This window comes from Agelaius tricolor, unplaced genomic scaffold, assembly GCF_023055355.1.
Source record: "Agelaius tricolor isolate 1412-34295 unplaced genomic scaffold, bAgeTri1.0.p SCAF_2, whole genome shotgun sequence".
Classification (NCBI taxonomy): domain Eukaryota; kingdom Metazoa; phylum Chordata; class Aves; order Passeriformes; family Icteridae; genus Agelaius; species Agelaius tricolor.
Window position 1 is genome coordinate 76107885 of NW_027269262.1, and position 15390 is coordinate 76123274.

A 15390-nucleotide genomic window follows, 5' to 3' on the forward strand; every position below is an offset into this window, starting at 1 on the left:
CTGAAGTTCAACAGGATTTTCAAATACAGTTTTTCAGAAGAGCCCAAGTTTAACTGCTAAAATGCAAAGGATAAATTCAGTTCAGAAACAATTTCATATGGAGTGAAGCACTGTCTGCCTGAATACAATCAATTGTTTTAGAATTCATATTACAATAGGATGCTAAAACTTAAACGGGTAAGCTTATTCATACTAGGAAATAAGTGAACATTTGAGTATAAAATAAAACACCCCAACAAGATTTGCCACAAATAAACCAATTTATTACTTTTTGGCAAGTCCCATACAGCATAAGCAAGGATCTTTCACTCACTATATTAAATTACTTAACTTTATACAAACTGTAAACATCTTCAACATGACAAACTCTTGGTACAGGTGTTCCCCAATTCTGGCATCTTTTCTCTCTGAATTAATCAAACAAAACTGAAACCCAAATAAACCAAAGAACTGTGTATCTATAAAATGCAGCATGTACATTTTATATCACATCAATTCTAAGCAAAGCAGAGAAGAGTATTTTTTATTATTTTTAGTGAAATTTGTAATGGAATTATGAATAGAAACATTTTTTCCATGCTGTTGTATCCTATTTTTTGTTTGAAATTAAAACCATCATTTTATACAATCAAGGTAGTAAACCAAATTTTACAGTAGCCAGCTGGTTTGGTGCATAAACCAGCTATATTTATTACACTATAACAGATAAATAAGAATGTAAAAACTCCTGATCTGGTTAATACTTTGTTTTCCTGGCAGGCACCAGCCTAAAGAATTGCTGTCCAAAAACTCCTGCTGTAATGATCTGGGTTTTTTTACCCCCTCTCTCTCAAAGTGCTTTAATTCAGACATAATCTGACCCATAAAGTGATCACTTATCTCCCTCTTAAGTAAGAGCAGACTTTTCTAAGTTCCAGGAATGTAAGTCTGCAGGCTAGCTTTATTAAAGTACTACAAGATACACACTGTTAGGTCATAATCCACAAACCAGGGCAAAGGTGTTTAATCTTTTCACGAACCACTTTTCTCCAAACCAACTCAGCAGCAGTAAAATACAATACTTTTATTGACTAAGGCTTTTTAAAAATTAACAAAATCACTTGTTAAAAAACATTTGCATTAAAATTTTGGTTTCAGTATGCTCCTCATTTTGAAGTCGCATTTACAGACAACAATCTACATTTCTAATGTAAAAAGTCAAGCCATATTAAAACCTTTCAAGTCTCTGTGCATCATAAGAAGCAATTAAAATAAACTTAACTCTTTTCCAGATCAACTTTAGTTACTGATAAAACCCAAGGTGATTATTTCTACAGCTTATGTGCAACCAGTTGTTTTAAGCATTATAAAACATCACACTTTACATGACAAAGTGCTTAGATCAGCAGATCCAGAAATTATAAGTCCAGATGAGTTTCAGTACCTCAGGTGAGGACACTGAGGAGCTCTGTGAGATTTCGGATTCACCGAAATGCACAGCTGAAAGACTGTGGAGAATGAACAGTGCAGTTAACTTGCACTGACAGTACAACGTACAGTCATTAATAACAATGCACAAGAGTTGAATTCCTACTGCCAACTCAAAAAACCCCCTACACAGAAACTTGGTAAAAATCTTACATGGAAGTCTTTAAAAAGATTGTGCAATTCCTTCAGCCAAGCCAAGATATTCTGCTGCTGGATTTACCTCCTCATCTTCTCTGCCCAAATAAAGAAGGGAATCAATACTACATTGTTGAAATTAGATCCTAATAGGACTACAGAAACACTGCAGATAATATTCCATAAGCAAAGTACAATCAGTTCTTTCAAATGCCTGAACTCTTCCATTATATGAAAATCTGACAGAAATATTGGAACAGGGACCTTAAATTTTTCAGGTAACCTTAAATTTTCAGCAGAAATGCAGATTAACCAAAACGAATTTTTACTACTTGATATTTTCTCTGCAGTATTGGGAGGAAGCTCTATTGTAAAAAACCTGATCTACACAGCCACCATTTTACAGAAGATCTTCTAAACATAATTAATACCAATAAGTTCAAAATATTGTTGTGTGGTTTTGGTTTGGTTTTGTTATAAATCAAGAGCCATGTCTGATTTACAGTCAAACCTTGCAGGGTCTTGTATTTTGTATGTTTTTTTTTTTAATTTCTAATCCATGCCATTTACTTTCCAGTCTTACTGGGAATTTCCTGGAGCCCAACACATCACGATGCAACTGTTATCCATGAGAATGTGCAACTTCTGTATGCTAGCTGCTGTTCTCTGGAGCAGTGTCTGTTAGAACTTTCACAGAATTGTAATGTTCTCCTAATCCATAGGCATGCCTCATATACCTAAAAAAAAAGTTACAGAAATAGCGTTCAGTTGAACAAAAAGTATACATCATGCCAAACAGTAACAGCACTGGAAGACAACTGAAATAAAGCCAAGTTTTAGCAACAAAAACATATAGGATCATTACATAGAAGAGTATTAATAAAGACAATTTTTATTTCTGGTGACTTCCAGGCACAGTTTGACAAATACCCTGAAGAAGGAAAAAAGTTTTCTCCATCTTGTATCAATGTCATTATTATTTTGTAAGTATTTACCAGGTAAAATGACCTTGCAGCATTCTCTAAATCAGCGACTGATACACATCAGACACTGTCTAATTACAATTTCTCCAAAGTGTGTCAATCACAAACAATTTCTGATCTGCACAACCATTACTCAAGCACTGTTTCAACATCAGATGTGTAACAGAAAACAAAAGAGCAGATGAGAATCAAAGCTGAGCCCTCTGTTACATAAATAAGTGCACTAAATTTAAGTGATAAAATTGCATACTTACACAAGTGTTATTGGTTTCCCTGAATATTCTTCACCAACAACAATGGGAGGAGAATCCATCTGCACTACTTCAATGGGTGTTTGTAAAATGTGTGACAAAGCCCTTAGCTTTAAGGCAAAAACAATTTAGTAATAAGATTAAAGACAAAGTAGGTAGGAGACAGAAAGACTAGGCATTTAATTTTAGCAGATGGTTCAAGCTTAACATTAGAAATATTTTCAGAAATTATGCTTTATTAAAATAAGCAAAATTATTTTAACTTTTAAAACCTTAATTGAAAACAGATTGCCTTAATCATTGTTTAGAGGATACAACATTGGGCTAGTTTCATTAATTTGCTAACTCTTCTCATAAAAAATTAAACAAATTAAAATACATATGTATTTTTTGAAGCACAAGTTCTCATTTACATGACAGCAAGCTAACAATACACCCCACTCATTGTGTCAGTCTTTCTAATGATATTTATACCAAATGAATTCACTAACTTGGATGTTGTCAAATACATCAGAACAGTGGTGCACCATCAGAAAGATGGTGGGAAAACAACCTATAACCACAAGAAAAAGTTCTTAGTAAGCTATTTACAACTATGTTTCCTTATGCCTTCATGTATTCTTTCTAAAGAAGCCCTTTTTTAAGGTGTATTCACCCTCTTCAGAATTTCACAGATAAAAATTATCAATACAATACTTACTTCCAGCTGACCTCCCCATGCAGCTGTATTTGCAATATCGTCACAGTATTTCTCAAATTCCTCTGCAGGAAAAGACAACATTTAGTACTTGTCTTGGTTAAGAACAAGCAGCTGAGGAAAAACACTGATTGTGCAAACTAGAGGCAGAAAAGTACAAACACATTATTGGAAAATATGTATGTTCACTGAAGAAAAGCAGAGAAAAACAGTTGTCAAAAAAAAAACCCAGACTCATTCTGTTTTGAAAAGAAAATTTCAGACTGAAGAGAGGGATAAAAAAGAGTAAAAAAAGAAGCTAATACTTTAATTTTTTTATTCAGAGAACAACAGGTAACAACACACATGAAATTGCACACAGTTTCCTTCATGTCAAGTTTCAGAGGATGTTTAGAAACCTTAGAAAAGAATGTGACAGCAAGTAGTGTATCTAGTTCTTAAATTAGCCAGGTGTCAGGTATGTTTTAAAAAATCTTGCAACTGCATGTAGGTAAACAGTTGGCTAGGGTTTATTTAAATTTCCAGATTAGCTGCCTTGTTTTTAACCTCTGAAGTATTTATTCTTAATAGTTCCTCTGTAAATAGCTAATCTTTTCAGATCATGTTCTACAGATACCAAGTTTAAAGTTTGTAAATTACAAACCCTCAAGCTTCTGAACCTTACAGATTTTAAGAAAGAAGAATCTTCAGATTTTCTGAAGACTGCTCAGAATGACTTTTCATTCATTTCCTTTATAACAGAAAAGCACAATTCCTTGTTGCTGTGCAGAATTTTATTCAGTATTCTCCTGGGACACACCTAACCTGTGACATTAATCTCTGTCAACATGGGAAAGACAGCACCCAGCGACCACATGAAACCCACAGCAATGGCTATTAAACAAATGCAGCATTAAGTTAATGAAATTTATGCAGTCATTTTTGTGGTGTTCAAGGCATAATGAATAAATCATATATTGCTCAAATAAGAAGTACATAAACTCTGTTTTTACTCAGCTTACACCGTTACTTCACACTAAAACTCTTAATATTTTTTAATTTAGTCTATTTGTAAAAAATGGTCCCAAACTACTTTGCAGTGTAAAAACAAGACAGAATAAGAAAATGCATCTATTCAAACTATTATAAAATAGATTTGATTGAATTTCACACCCATTTTTAACAGCTTTCCTGTGTACATTGAAAACACCAATATTAAACTTGACAAGAAAATAATTCCAACCTGGTAGACAAGCTGTTTATAGTAACAAAATCACATCCCAGAATGAGTTCACATCATCTAGTAACCAGCAAGTTCTGTTTTGTTCTATTTTTTTTTTTCCAATGGGGAATAATATTTCCTAATATATTTAATTAGAGATCCAGGTGTACCAAGTTTCATAGCAGATCATAATTCTGTGCTCCATGGAACACAATACAGTAACAAAGTTACAAAAACCATAGAAGTCCCAATTAAGCTGTAACTGAGACTGAGATTTATCAGAAACAGTTATAATTGTTTTTAAAATCTTACCTCTGCTATACATATCTCCAGTATTAGGGTTTGTAAGAAAAGGCAAGAAGTCATCACAGTGACTTTGCATATACTTTGCTGTTTGGTTCCTCAGAGTTGCTACAGTCCAGGAATTTTGGTGATCCTTGAGCTGATCTTCAATAGCTCTGTACATGCAATGGCCATCTGAAGGGATTTGTTTAATCTCTAAGTGCCTTGCTGCCAATAGGCAGGCAAGTTTCTGACTTTCAAGATGTCTAGCACCAGTTAAATTTTGTATTTCAGCTTCAGCTATTCTTTCTTCTCTTTCTTTCTCCAAAGCAGCTTTTTTCTCCTTAGATTAAAAACACACAAAAATTGCATCAAATGTTAAAATTTAGAATATGCCCGTACGATTCTTGGCTTAGTGCTTGCTTCTAGCTCTTGCAATGCTTTCTCAGTACGTTCTTATCTATAAAATATTTGTCTGAATCAGTACCACCTGATTCAGACTGATCGTGGGGACCTCCTAAACCCAAACTTTAGCAAATGCTAAGTGACTAATACATCCCAATTGCCTCCACAGTTAACCACACCCGAAATTATATGACAAGAGAAATCTTAATTAAATCAACATGCAAAATAACACTTTACAACACTTATATAGTCTATTAATCATAGTGCTTTCTTCAGGATCAACTATTTCAACACTCAAGTATGGGAACTGTTAATTAAACTCAGAAAATACTGCTCTTTCATAAGAAGTGTGAGGTCTACCAGTTAAGTATAGGACTGCATAATGGAGCTCATGCCATGAGACTGAAACTCCCTCAGGACAGGTACTCTACATCATAAAAGACTGCTCCTAACCTAAAGGATGGATAAGAATGCATGTAGAGAATATTAGTAGGGATGCAATAACACAAAAAAAAAAATTACTTTCCTAGAATGCTTCATAAGTTCACGCTGATGTTAACATGGGAACAAGAACCAAAATAAATAAGCAAATAAACAAGAAAGCAGTACGAAGAATGATCTTTCCATTTTCATGCTTAAAATTCACCACAAATCAAGACCAGACAGGTTTAGGCAATAAGAATATGGGAAAACTAGACCAGAGTTCCTGGTTTGCCTAGACATGGTGCCATGTTCGTAGTGACATGTAACAGGGGATGAAATATGCAATAAAGCAGTGTTCCCCTGGCCATGACCCAATTTCAGGCAGGTACAATGACAATGTTAATCCATCACAACATGTGATGTTTAACCAAATCTAAGCCTAACAGAACAGGACATTAGGTAGTGTTTCTTAACAACTTGATATTTTACAGAATTTCTTCAGTATTGATGTTCTTTCGTTAAATGTATAAAGTACCATTAGTTGCATAATTTCCACATAGTATTTTAATTCAATTACTTTACTGCTTTAATAATATTTTTAGTGAAAGTCTTTAAAAAATAATTTGCTTTACAAGTTTTTTTTATGGTTCCCATTTTCTGACCTATTCTGATACCTGGCTCACGGCTGAGGGTAGAAAAGTACAGTTACTTATAAAATCATTACATATGTCTAGGCAGCAGTTTAAGAGATTCTCAAAGCATCCAGTAGGTACAGCATCAATACAGAATTACCCAGGTAATGTCCCCAGTAAAAATGTTTACCTTTGGCTATGACAGTTAAGTTTAGCTGAAGATAATCAATCAGTTATTTGCAAAATGTTTAACATGAAATCATACCCGCCTCTTCTGTGCTTTTGATATTCGATGATGCTGAATCTGCTGCTCTACTCCTTCAAGCTCTATATTTGCAACCCCATCAGCTATGGAATCTGTCTAAAAGGGAAAAAAAGTCAAATGTTCTTATTAGTATAAACAATAACGAAGACATGCATCTTCTGAAACAATTTTAAGTTTTCTTCCAGGGTATTTTTATGAAGTTTAACCACAAAGATCCCTGTATAGCAGAGAAGTCATCAAAGTATTTCACATCCCAAACTACTGTCTTGCATTTTGTTACTTTCTACAGTCCCAACAGAGTTATGTGCACCTCAAATTTAAGCTGTATGTTCTCTAACATACTGGTGAACACTGCTTCCTGGCTGAAAGGAAAAGCTTTCCTCACCATGCCAGCCTATGAGGTATCCAAACAGCCATTAGCAAGTTCTGTGAAAATTAAAGCAGAAGGGTCCATCCTCTATATCAAAGCATAACCAGGAGTTGAAAAAGACAGAGAGTTGAAACTTCTCAAGAAAATGACAAACTTAACTCAGTAAATGTATGAGCTATACAAAAAGATCAGTCACACTGTTGACAAAACTGCAAGACAAAACACACTGGATGAGTCAAACACCTGCTGAAGGTTTCAATACTTGAGTAGTCTACATAAGATAACCAGAGAGGCAATATAACAGTATCCTGAAAAAATAATTCTCTAACATAACTGAGTTACCCATGTAGCCTTAAAAGCAACACAAAATACTACTTGTGGTGGTGCATCTTTCCCCCCACTCTACATTTACTTTCTGTTACAGCTTGGCATTTGTGTAAGGAGTTTTCTTGTATGCCTCATCCATGGATTCAGTACCAGAGTAAATCTTGCCATCAAATTTTGTCATGCTTTTGCAAATTTATATTAAACCTGCTTTTGAAATATCTTTTACAGCGATTCTTTGGCAACCAAGCCACTCTCTCAAAAGAGCTCAACAAAGAAATCCCTCACTGTTACATGCCCCTTCTAGCACTGCCCACTTCTGTAACAGCTAAAACGTTCCTAAGTTGAAAAAGAGTTACTAATACTGTGAAAAAGAGGATAACTGCTTTGAATTACTATTTCACCATAATTTTTAAAAATTAAAAAAGCCCTAACATAAATTGTACCTGTACAACTTCAGCTGAAGTTAGGGCACCTACCTTATTCTGTTCAGGTGAAGCTTCCTTCAGCTGCTTTAATTCCTCCTTGTGCTTCTGTTCAAGTTCTGCCTCTAGTTTAGCAACTTCATCTGCCAGCTGTTTTCGTCTCTTCTTATCATTCTTGGGAACAGCATTTTTCATGCCTTGAATTTTTGCTGTTAGAGAAGCAGTGTAATAAAACATTATTTCTTAATATGTACTCTATGATCATTGCAGAAAATGACTGCAAGTCACCCAGAAAAACTAATTTACAAACATCAACAAATCAGTATAATAGTTTAGCTGTGAGACTGCTGGTTCTAATCTTCACATTTTCCAAATGGCTATATTTTTTCTTAAAAGATGTAAACTGCCTTTTCTTTCTTTCTCTGAAGAAGAGAAAAACTTATGCCAGGTTACTAATAAAAATACATATGAACTTCATCAATGCAGCAGACTTTGGCCTGTTGCCTTGAGAAAGATTATGTGGGCATCAAAATATCAAATCACACAGGAAAATGCATAGTTTTTAAATTACACAGCAGACTAAAATTAAAAACTGAGTTTACCCATCCTAATTAAGACAAACTTTCTAAGAGCAAAATGGGTATCGAAAAAAAAAATCTTAACTTGAGTAAAGCTCCTAAGTATTTCTAGGCTGTAAGTCAACGCTTCACTTCTAAAATCACAGAATACTTTGGTTCGAAATGGTGTTGAATGGATACCTGGTTCTACCTCCTTCTCAAAGTGGGGCTGAATTCAAAGCTGCATCAGGTTATGCCAATTCAGATGCACCTGAAATTAATTCAGGTGACTGTGCAGTCTCCAGGGGTCAGCATTCTGCAATCCTTCTGGGAAACTTTTTTCCCAAAATTTAATGATTCTTGCTATGAAAATATTTTCCCTTATTCTTCCCAGGAAGATTTTTCTTGCTGCCCTTCAGCCCGTGTCTCTAGTCCATCCTCTATTCTTTGATGAGTCTGGCTCCATCCATTAGACAGTAGAAACTAGAACCACATTCCCCCATAGTTTTCTCATGTGTTCCTAAATGAACACTCCCCCTACTTCTGCCACTTCTGTATTCACTGTTTTAGAGTTACATCAGCAATTATTTAACACCCTGCTTGCTATTCATCACCTGTACATTTTCTTGTCCTTCATCCTTGACTAACCCAATTGAGCTGAAGATGATGGCAATGATAATGAAACTTTTCAAAGGAAGGCAGGAAGAGGCTTACACTGAAAGATCTATGTTAAGCATTCAGCCCCACAGATGAAGCTGCTTATGACAGAAAAGCAGCATTGTTCCTTAAAATTAACATAATACAGGAAAAATGAATCCAGAACATAAAAGGCACACACAAATACACAGGAGAGAGTAAGGGTAGTGAAAAGGGAGGAGGGGATTGTGGAGACAAGTACCATGAACCAGAGAAGGTGTTGAGATTTTCAGAGGTTGAGATACACCTTGTGTTAGTTCTCACAAACAGCTTTGTTCTCTGGTAAACAGTTCTCAATGCACATACCAGGAATCTATTTTACTAGTAGGCAAACGTACCTACCTGTAAGTCAGCTGCCTCTCCCAACTGGGAAGAAAGGGACTCTGCCTTGCAGACCCCCCTCCCACCATTGGGTAGTGGAGAACTGCCATTATCACCCCATCTCTAGGTGTAAAATCCCTCTGCTCCTCAGCCACTCCCAGTGAAGGTGCCATGCACCCCAGCCACCTCTGACAATGCCTGATTCCAAAGCCTCTTCAATTTCAACCAAATCTGAGGGAGGAACAGGCCTCTCAAAACATGAAGTTCCTATAGATTTAGTGATAGTATGCAACCTGACTCCTTTCTTCTTTAACCCTCTGATAAGAGGTTGCAGATGGGCCTATTTCATTACATACCAAAAAACCAAACAAGGAAAAGGCCGTATCAATACACTAGCAATGAGAAAAGCTTAACAAAAATGATATAACAACTATGAAACTCAACAGAATCCATCTATCAGACCGCCTTAATTATACGAATATATTGTAATAGGGTAGGTCAAATGACGCAAAGTGTTACAAGTTTATACTGAAGCACCGTAAGACCATTCATTATGGATGGACAGGACATGAAAATTCAGTTCAGGTCAACTGCCTGAATGAATGAAGAATGAAGAAACTTGGAATGAAGAACCTATCAGGCTGGGCAGGAAGAGCCCCTGTGCAGGCTTTTCAATCTAAAATGCCTTAAACGACCACACCTTTTTCAACTTGAAATCAAAGTACCAAACTGCGAACATCACGCCAATAGCCCAGCATTAAGTCACGGCTCCCGAGGCCAGGGCAAGGCGAGCTCCGCAGGCCGCCCTCACGCCGAGCGCAGCCCGGCTGCCGCACCGCTGCCCGCACGCACCATTTGCTCCCGCCGTCCTCGTCCCCCTGCGAGGGCACTGCCAGGGCTGCTCCCTCCTTCTCCACAGCCGCCGCCGTCCCTCCCGCCCCTCCGAGCTACTCGCGCTGCCGAGCGGGGCTTCCTGCGAGGGAAGGCGGAGAAGGGACGCCGAGCCCAGCCGGCCCCGCGTGTTCCCTCCGCCGCTCCCCAGCCTGCTCCCCGCTCGCGCTGCACCAGGCACAGCGCTCCTCACCCTGGAGCTCCCGCTTCTCCTTACGCTGCCGCTTCAGCAGCTGCTGCAGCGGCCCCTCGGGCCCCGGCTCCTCCTCCTCCGAGCCCTCCATGGGCGCCCGCAGCCGGCGGGCGCTGCTGACCCCCGACCCCGGCGGGAGGCGGGAGCTCGCCGCGCTTCCGCCAGCACCGCCCCGCCCGGCGCCGCCTCCGCCGCGGCGTGAGGGGCCGGAGCGGCCCGGCCTCTGCGCTGGGGCTCGGGGTCCTAGGTTCGGTGTCCTAGGCTCGGGTTCCTTGGTTCAGCTCCTGGAAGGGAAAGGTGGCCCTTGGTTTGTTTAGGGGCTGTGAGCGTTTCTGTCCGCTGATCTCTGCGGGATACTCGCTGCTGCCGTAATGTCCCGGTAAAGGACTCCCGCGGACAAGTGTGCACTAGGAAAAAGCCATAGATTTAGTTCAGCCTAGAGGTAGATCCTGTTTTACAGGGAGGTGAGAAGGGAATCGGTTAGGGGTTGTACTCAGTTTATCACATTAAGGAAAAACAAATTATTTAACCTGTTCGTTTCTGTGCAAAATACACCGTGTGCTGCGTCTGCTGGTTTTTCTCATGAAGCTCAAAAACACTAGAAAGGCTCACGATTTTCAAGTTGTGGTGCTTGTGTGTCCTCATCCTTGTGAATTACTCCTCAGAATGTGAAACATTTTTGTTACAGTAAAAAGCCAGACTTCGTCTTTGGGGTCAAATCAGCGCCTCAAATTGAGAACTACAAATCCTTGTGTTGTGAGATGCTCTTCTGTCTGGTGCAGGCACCAACACTGGAACATTCAGTTGATAATGACAAAATATAGCCTATAAAAGTTCATATTTTAATGGTGCTTAAAATTACTCTAACTGATCAAAACCTGGTAATGGAACTGCATCTGTCCTTGACTCTTAATGTCACTGCATCTATCCTTGACTCTTAATGTCACTGCTTTTACATTACTCCTTTTACATTTTTATGAACAGAATGTCTACAAGAATATCTCCCTAGAGATATTTAAAAAACAGTAAATATGTTTCTTAGAGATATGATTTGGTGCTGGACTTGGCAGTGCTGTGTTAAGAGTTGGACATTGTACACATCTTTCCCAAGCAAGACAGTCCTGAGATTCTATGAAGTACAGTGTCATGTGTAAAGAAAGGACACAAGTCTAAAACAGAATCATAATATGATATATCAATCTCTCTTGCTATATAGAACCACTTATTTTTTAGATCCCTTTTAGAATTAGGTTGAAATGTAAAGGATTTTCAGATTCATATGTCCATATCTGAAAGTATAATATTCTTCCACCTGCTATTCACATCTTGATAGAATAAAAGATGTCACAGATCTGCTAGGAAAAGGGAAGGGGGGAAGTTGGCTTTTAGCTAGGAAAACAGTGTAGCACTGGAAAGTACTAGGGCAGCCTTGTAAATATTCTGCTAATCCAGAATAGGGACAAATCCTTGTTGGATTTGGTTTAACTGACATATATGTGCTCTGTATCAGTTTGTATATGGCCTATATGTGTCTACATATGTATCTATATATACATTTAGTACATATTCTTGAATATACTGTATATTTTAAAATAGGATACTGGTTTATACTGTTTGAAAACGCACCTTGCAGATAATCTCGGTGTGGTTTGGCTGGGGAAAGTGGCTGGGGATCCAGACACCGAGCTGTGAGTGGGCAAGGGCCCTTAGGGGAGCGGCAGCACCAGCCAGGGGGTGGCCAAGTCACCGCAAGGCCCCGAGGGACCTGATGAACAGTGAGGAGAGCCCAGACCGAAACCCAGCACTGGACCAAGAGCTGTGAGAAATGCGGGTGCAAAGACTGTGAGGGAATAACACTCCAGTGATCTTTTTTGGGAGGGTCCTTCCCCAGAGGCCCGCAGGTGCTCGGCGATTAAATCACTCACAGGTTAACAGCGTGTCCGGCATTGCTGTTATTCCAAGAGCAGGCAGTGGCGCTGTGCCAGGAGCGTTGGCCGGCTGTAACCTGTAGCGGCAGAACAATGGCCATCGCAAGGCACTTTTTGATCTACACAAATTAACTTTCCTGCGGTAGTGTCTGGAAAATGGATTCCCAGATCACATGGATTATTGTTATGTTTGGAGCAGCAGTGCACGGATGAGAAGTCAGCAGAGGGAAGCCGAACCGATGGTGACGCTGCCGGAGCCTCAAAGCAGAAACCCTGGCGTTCCGCCCTGCTGATCGCGGGATTCAAATCCAAAGCAGGAATGCCGGCGCTCTTTCTGCCTCGGCACCGCCCTGTCCTTTAAATACTCCTTCAACACCATCTAACTTCTCCTGTGGGGCTACTCCCTGTTTATCAAACACCCGTGGAGTCCGAGTGATTTGGCATTATAGGGAAGTGAGATGCTAAGGCTGAGGGAAGGCAGCAAGAAATGTGCTCAGCTGTAATATATGTACTGGACATGACCCAAGCTGTGGGGGACATGCAGGTGCTTTTGAAAGAACTGTTCTGGCCTGGTGAAAAGGAAAAAGTAATTAATAGCAAAGCAGAATGGGCACTGCCAACAGAAGGAAACAGGAGCCCCTGGCCAGTGAATGACCTGAATTGGAATTATAATACCGTGGAGGACAGGCCTGCACATCAGACAAGAGTTCAAAACCTGGTTGAAGCAATATGATCATGGGGAATGAAAGATTAACTGGACTAAAATAATGGAATTGCAGACAGAGAATGGACAACAAAACTAGAGATTTTGGGGGCTGCCTCCAATAGGTTTTGCTAGAATATGAGGCAATGGCTTCACAAAACTTTAATGGTACACTTGCAATTAGTGTTTTTGTAGGTCAGGCAGCACCCGACAGCCAAAAGTAATTTAAGGAGCATATGCCAAGGTGGCAGGGAGTAACACTACAGAAAATTCATGTGTTGCAGTATTCATGTGTGATGGGAGAAAGAAAAAAACAGACGGCAAAGCAAGTAGAGGAGAAAAGGGAAATTGGAGAAAGTGGAAAATCTGATGGCTGTTGCCATGACAGGAAATCATCAGGGGAGAAAATGGAAGAGAAGACGACCAAATACAATTAGTGGACCTAAACCAGAAAGCAGAAAGAGACAGAAAAGGAATGTGGAAATGGAGTGTTACTATTGTGGAAATTTAGAACATAGGCAAATAGAGTGGCCTTTCCAACCAATTGGGGGAGTAATTATGCAAGGATAGATTGTCACAATGACTAGAGGCCAGCAATTCTACTGAATTTGAGGGAGCCATACAATTAGAAATATACAATTTGTGGAGAACACCCAGAACAACAGGGACATATAGTAGTAGTATGTGGGGATTGGGTGTCATTGTTGAATTTCTGATAGATACAGGAGCCACATTATCCTCTTAAACTTTGCCCCAAGAGGGTCAGACAAAGTTTAACAGACAAATTATGCATACATGGAGCCACTGGGCAGGGAAAAATTTAAGTAAGCCTGTGTTAGCAATGATAGGATATAAGAGTGTGCTGGGAAGGTTTGTATTAGTAGAAGATTCCTCAGTGTGCTTGTTGACCTTCTACAGGCCTTAGATGCAGAATTGCATGTGTCACCTGAGGGAATGGATTCAATAATGGCACTGGGTGTGATTACTGAGAGCTTCAAAAAAGAGCAGAAGATACTAGAATTATTGAAAGCTGTGTTATTATGAGAGTTCTGGAGTAAGACCACTACAGGTGGGGAACCACCCATGTGCATTAAAACTAAGGCAGACATGCCAGCCTCTGTGAGACAGTATCCTATTCCTCTGGAAGCTGGGAAAAGTATCCAAAACCAGATAGACCAATACTTAGACAAAGGAATTTTAAAGCATGTGTGCCTGCATATAACGTTCCTATATTGCCTGTAAACCAGAATAGGTTAGATGAAGACCCTGAGTACTTGTGCAGGATTTGTGGGTGATTAACCAACAGGCAGTGACCCCTCACCCAGTGATGCCAGGCCCCTTGACTATGCTTTTGCAAATACCACTTTAAAATGGCTATTTTATTGTAAATAATTTAACAGCTGGCTTTTTCAGCATCCCAATAGATGAAGGAAGTCAACCTTTGTTTGCATTCAAACTGTACTGTTGATACAGTATATTTTTTAGATGCAAAAAGAGCATGTAAGAGCAGAAAAGAAAATTGTGCTACTCAATTGTATCAGCACATGCCATCTGAAATACAGGTATATAATATATAGCCTGGAGATTAAGTTTTAATTAAGGTATTCTCTAGAAAATCCAAGTTAGCACCAGAATGAGAAGGCCATATACTTTCCTACAATTTCCTTATTTTGCTGTTTCAAGTTTTGCTGTTTAAGTTTTAGGTAAGGAAAACTGGATACACAATTCTCACATCAAATGAAGAGTGGGTGATCAATCAGTTGATAAGTAAAAGACTTCTGAGAGTCCTTGGTGATTTTGTATTTGTAATCACTTGAGTATTTATGCACAAGAATTTATGAATTTGTATTCTGCCCTATGGTAATCTTGGTAGCCTTAATTTTGTTATGTTTGTTACTTGCAGTAATCCTGTATGTAAAGGCAGTGGTTAAATGCCTTGAGAGTTTTTTCTTTTTCCTTTCAGTACATTAGCAGGAGGACTGTTGAGCAGCACACCCAGTTCAGATTGCTTGGTGTGTGACGTGCTCACTGTGCCCTGCATGGCTGGAACCACAAGCAAGGAGCCAGGAAGGAGCACTGACCCTCTGCCTGCAAAGGGCCTGGGGACCTGCAACGCCAGCCAGGCAAGGCTGGTCAGTCACACAGAGACTCTGCAGGACCCAGTGAACAACAGGAAAACCCCAGACCAAAACCACCATTGGATCAAGAGGTGCTTGAAGCACGAGTGCACAGACTGTGAGG

The 15390-nt window shown here is 39.3% G+C and overlaps 1 protein-coding gene and 1 long non-coding RNA gene across 3 annotated transcripts; one reads left to right on the forward strand and one right to left on the reverse strand.

Moving 5' to 3' along the window:
* Window positions 1–241: 241 nt before the first annotated feature.
* OTUD6B (OTU deubiquitinase 6B) lies at window positions 242–10674 on the reverse strand. Of its 2 annotated transcripts, none has more exons than XM_071421618.1 (7): window positions 10519–10674; window positions 7915–8069; window positions 6742–6837; window positions 5047–5359; window positions 3537–3598; window positions 2840–2946; window positions 242–2339 (listed from the first exon to the last, which is right to left on the reverse strand). In XM_071421618.1, the coding sequence occupies exons 1-7, from the start codon at window positions 10607–10609 to the stop codon at window positions 2255–2257; spliced, it is 909 nt and encodes a 302-aa protein (XP_071277719.1). In that variant the 5' UTR covers window positions 10610–10674; the 3' UTR covers window positions 242–2254. The 2 variants fall into 2 exon arrangements, with proteins under 2 accessions (XP_071277719.1, XP_071277720.1); XM_071421619.1 differs by lacking the exon at window positions 10519–10674 and adding an exon at window positions 10287–10417.
* On the forward strand, window positions 10668–15084 carry LOC139587361 (uncharacterized). Its single transcript, XR_011678374.1, has 2 exons — window positions 10668–10897; window positions 12152–15084. It is a non-coding gene; the product is annotated as an uncharacterized lncRNA (long non-coding RNA).
* Window positions 15085–15390: the final 306 nt, after the last annotated feature.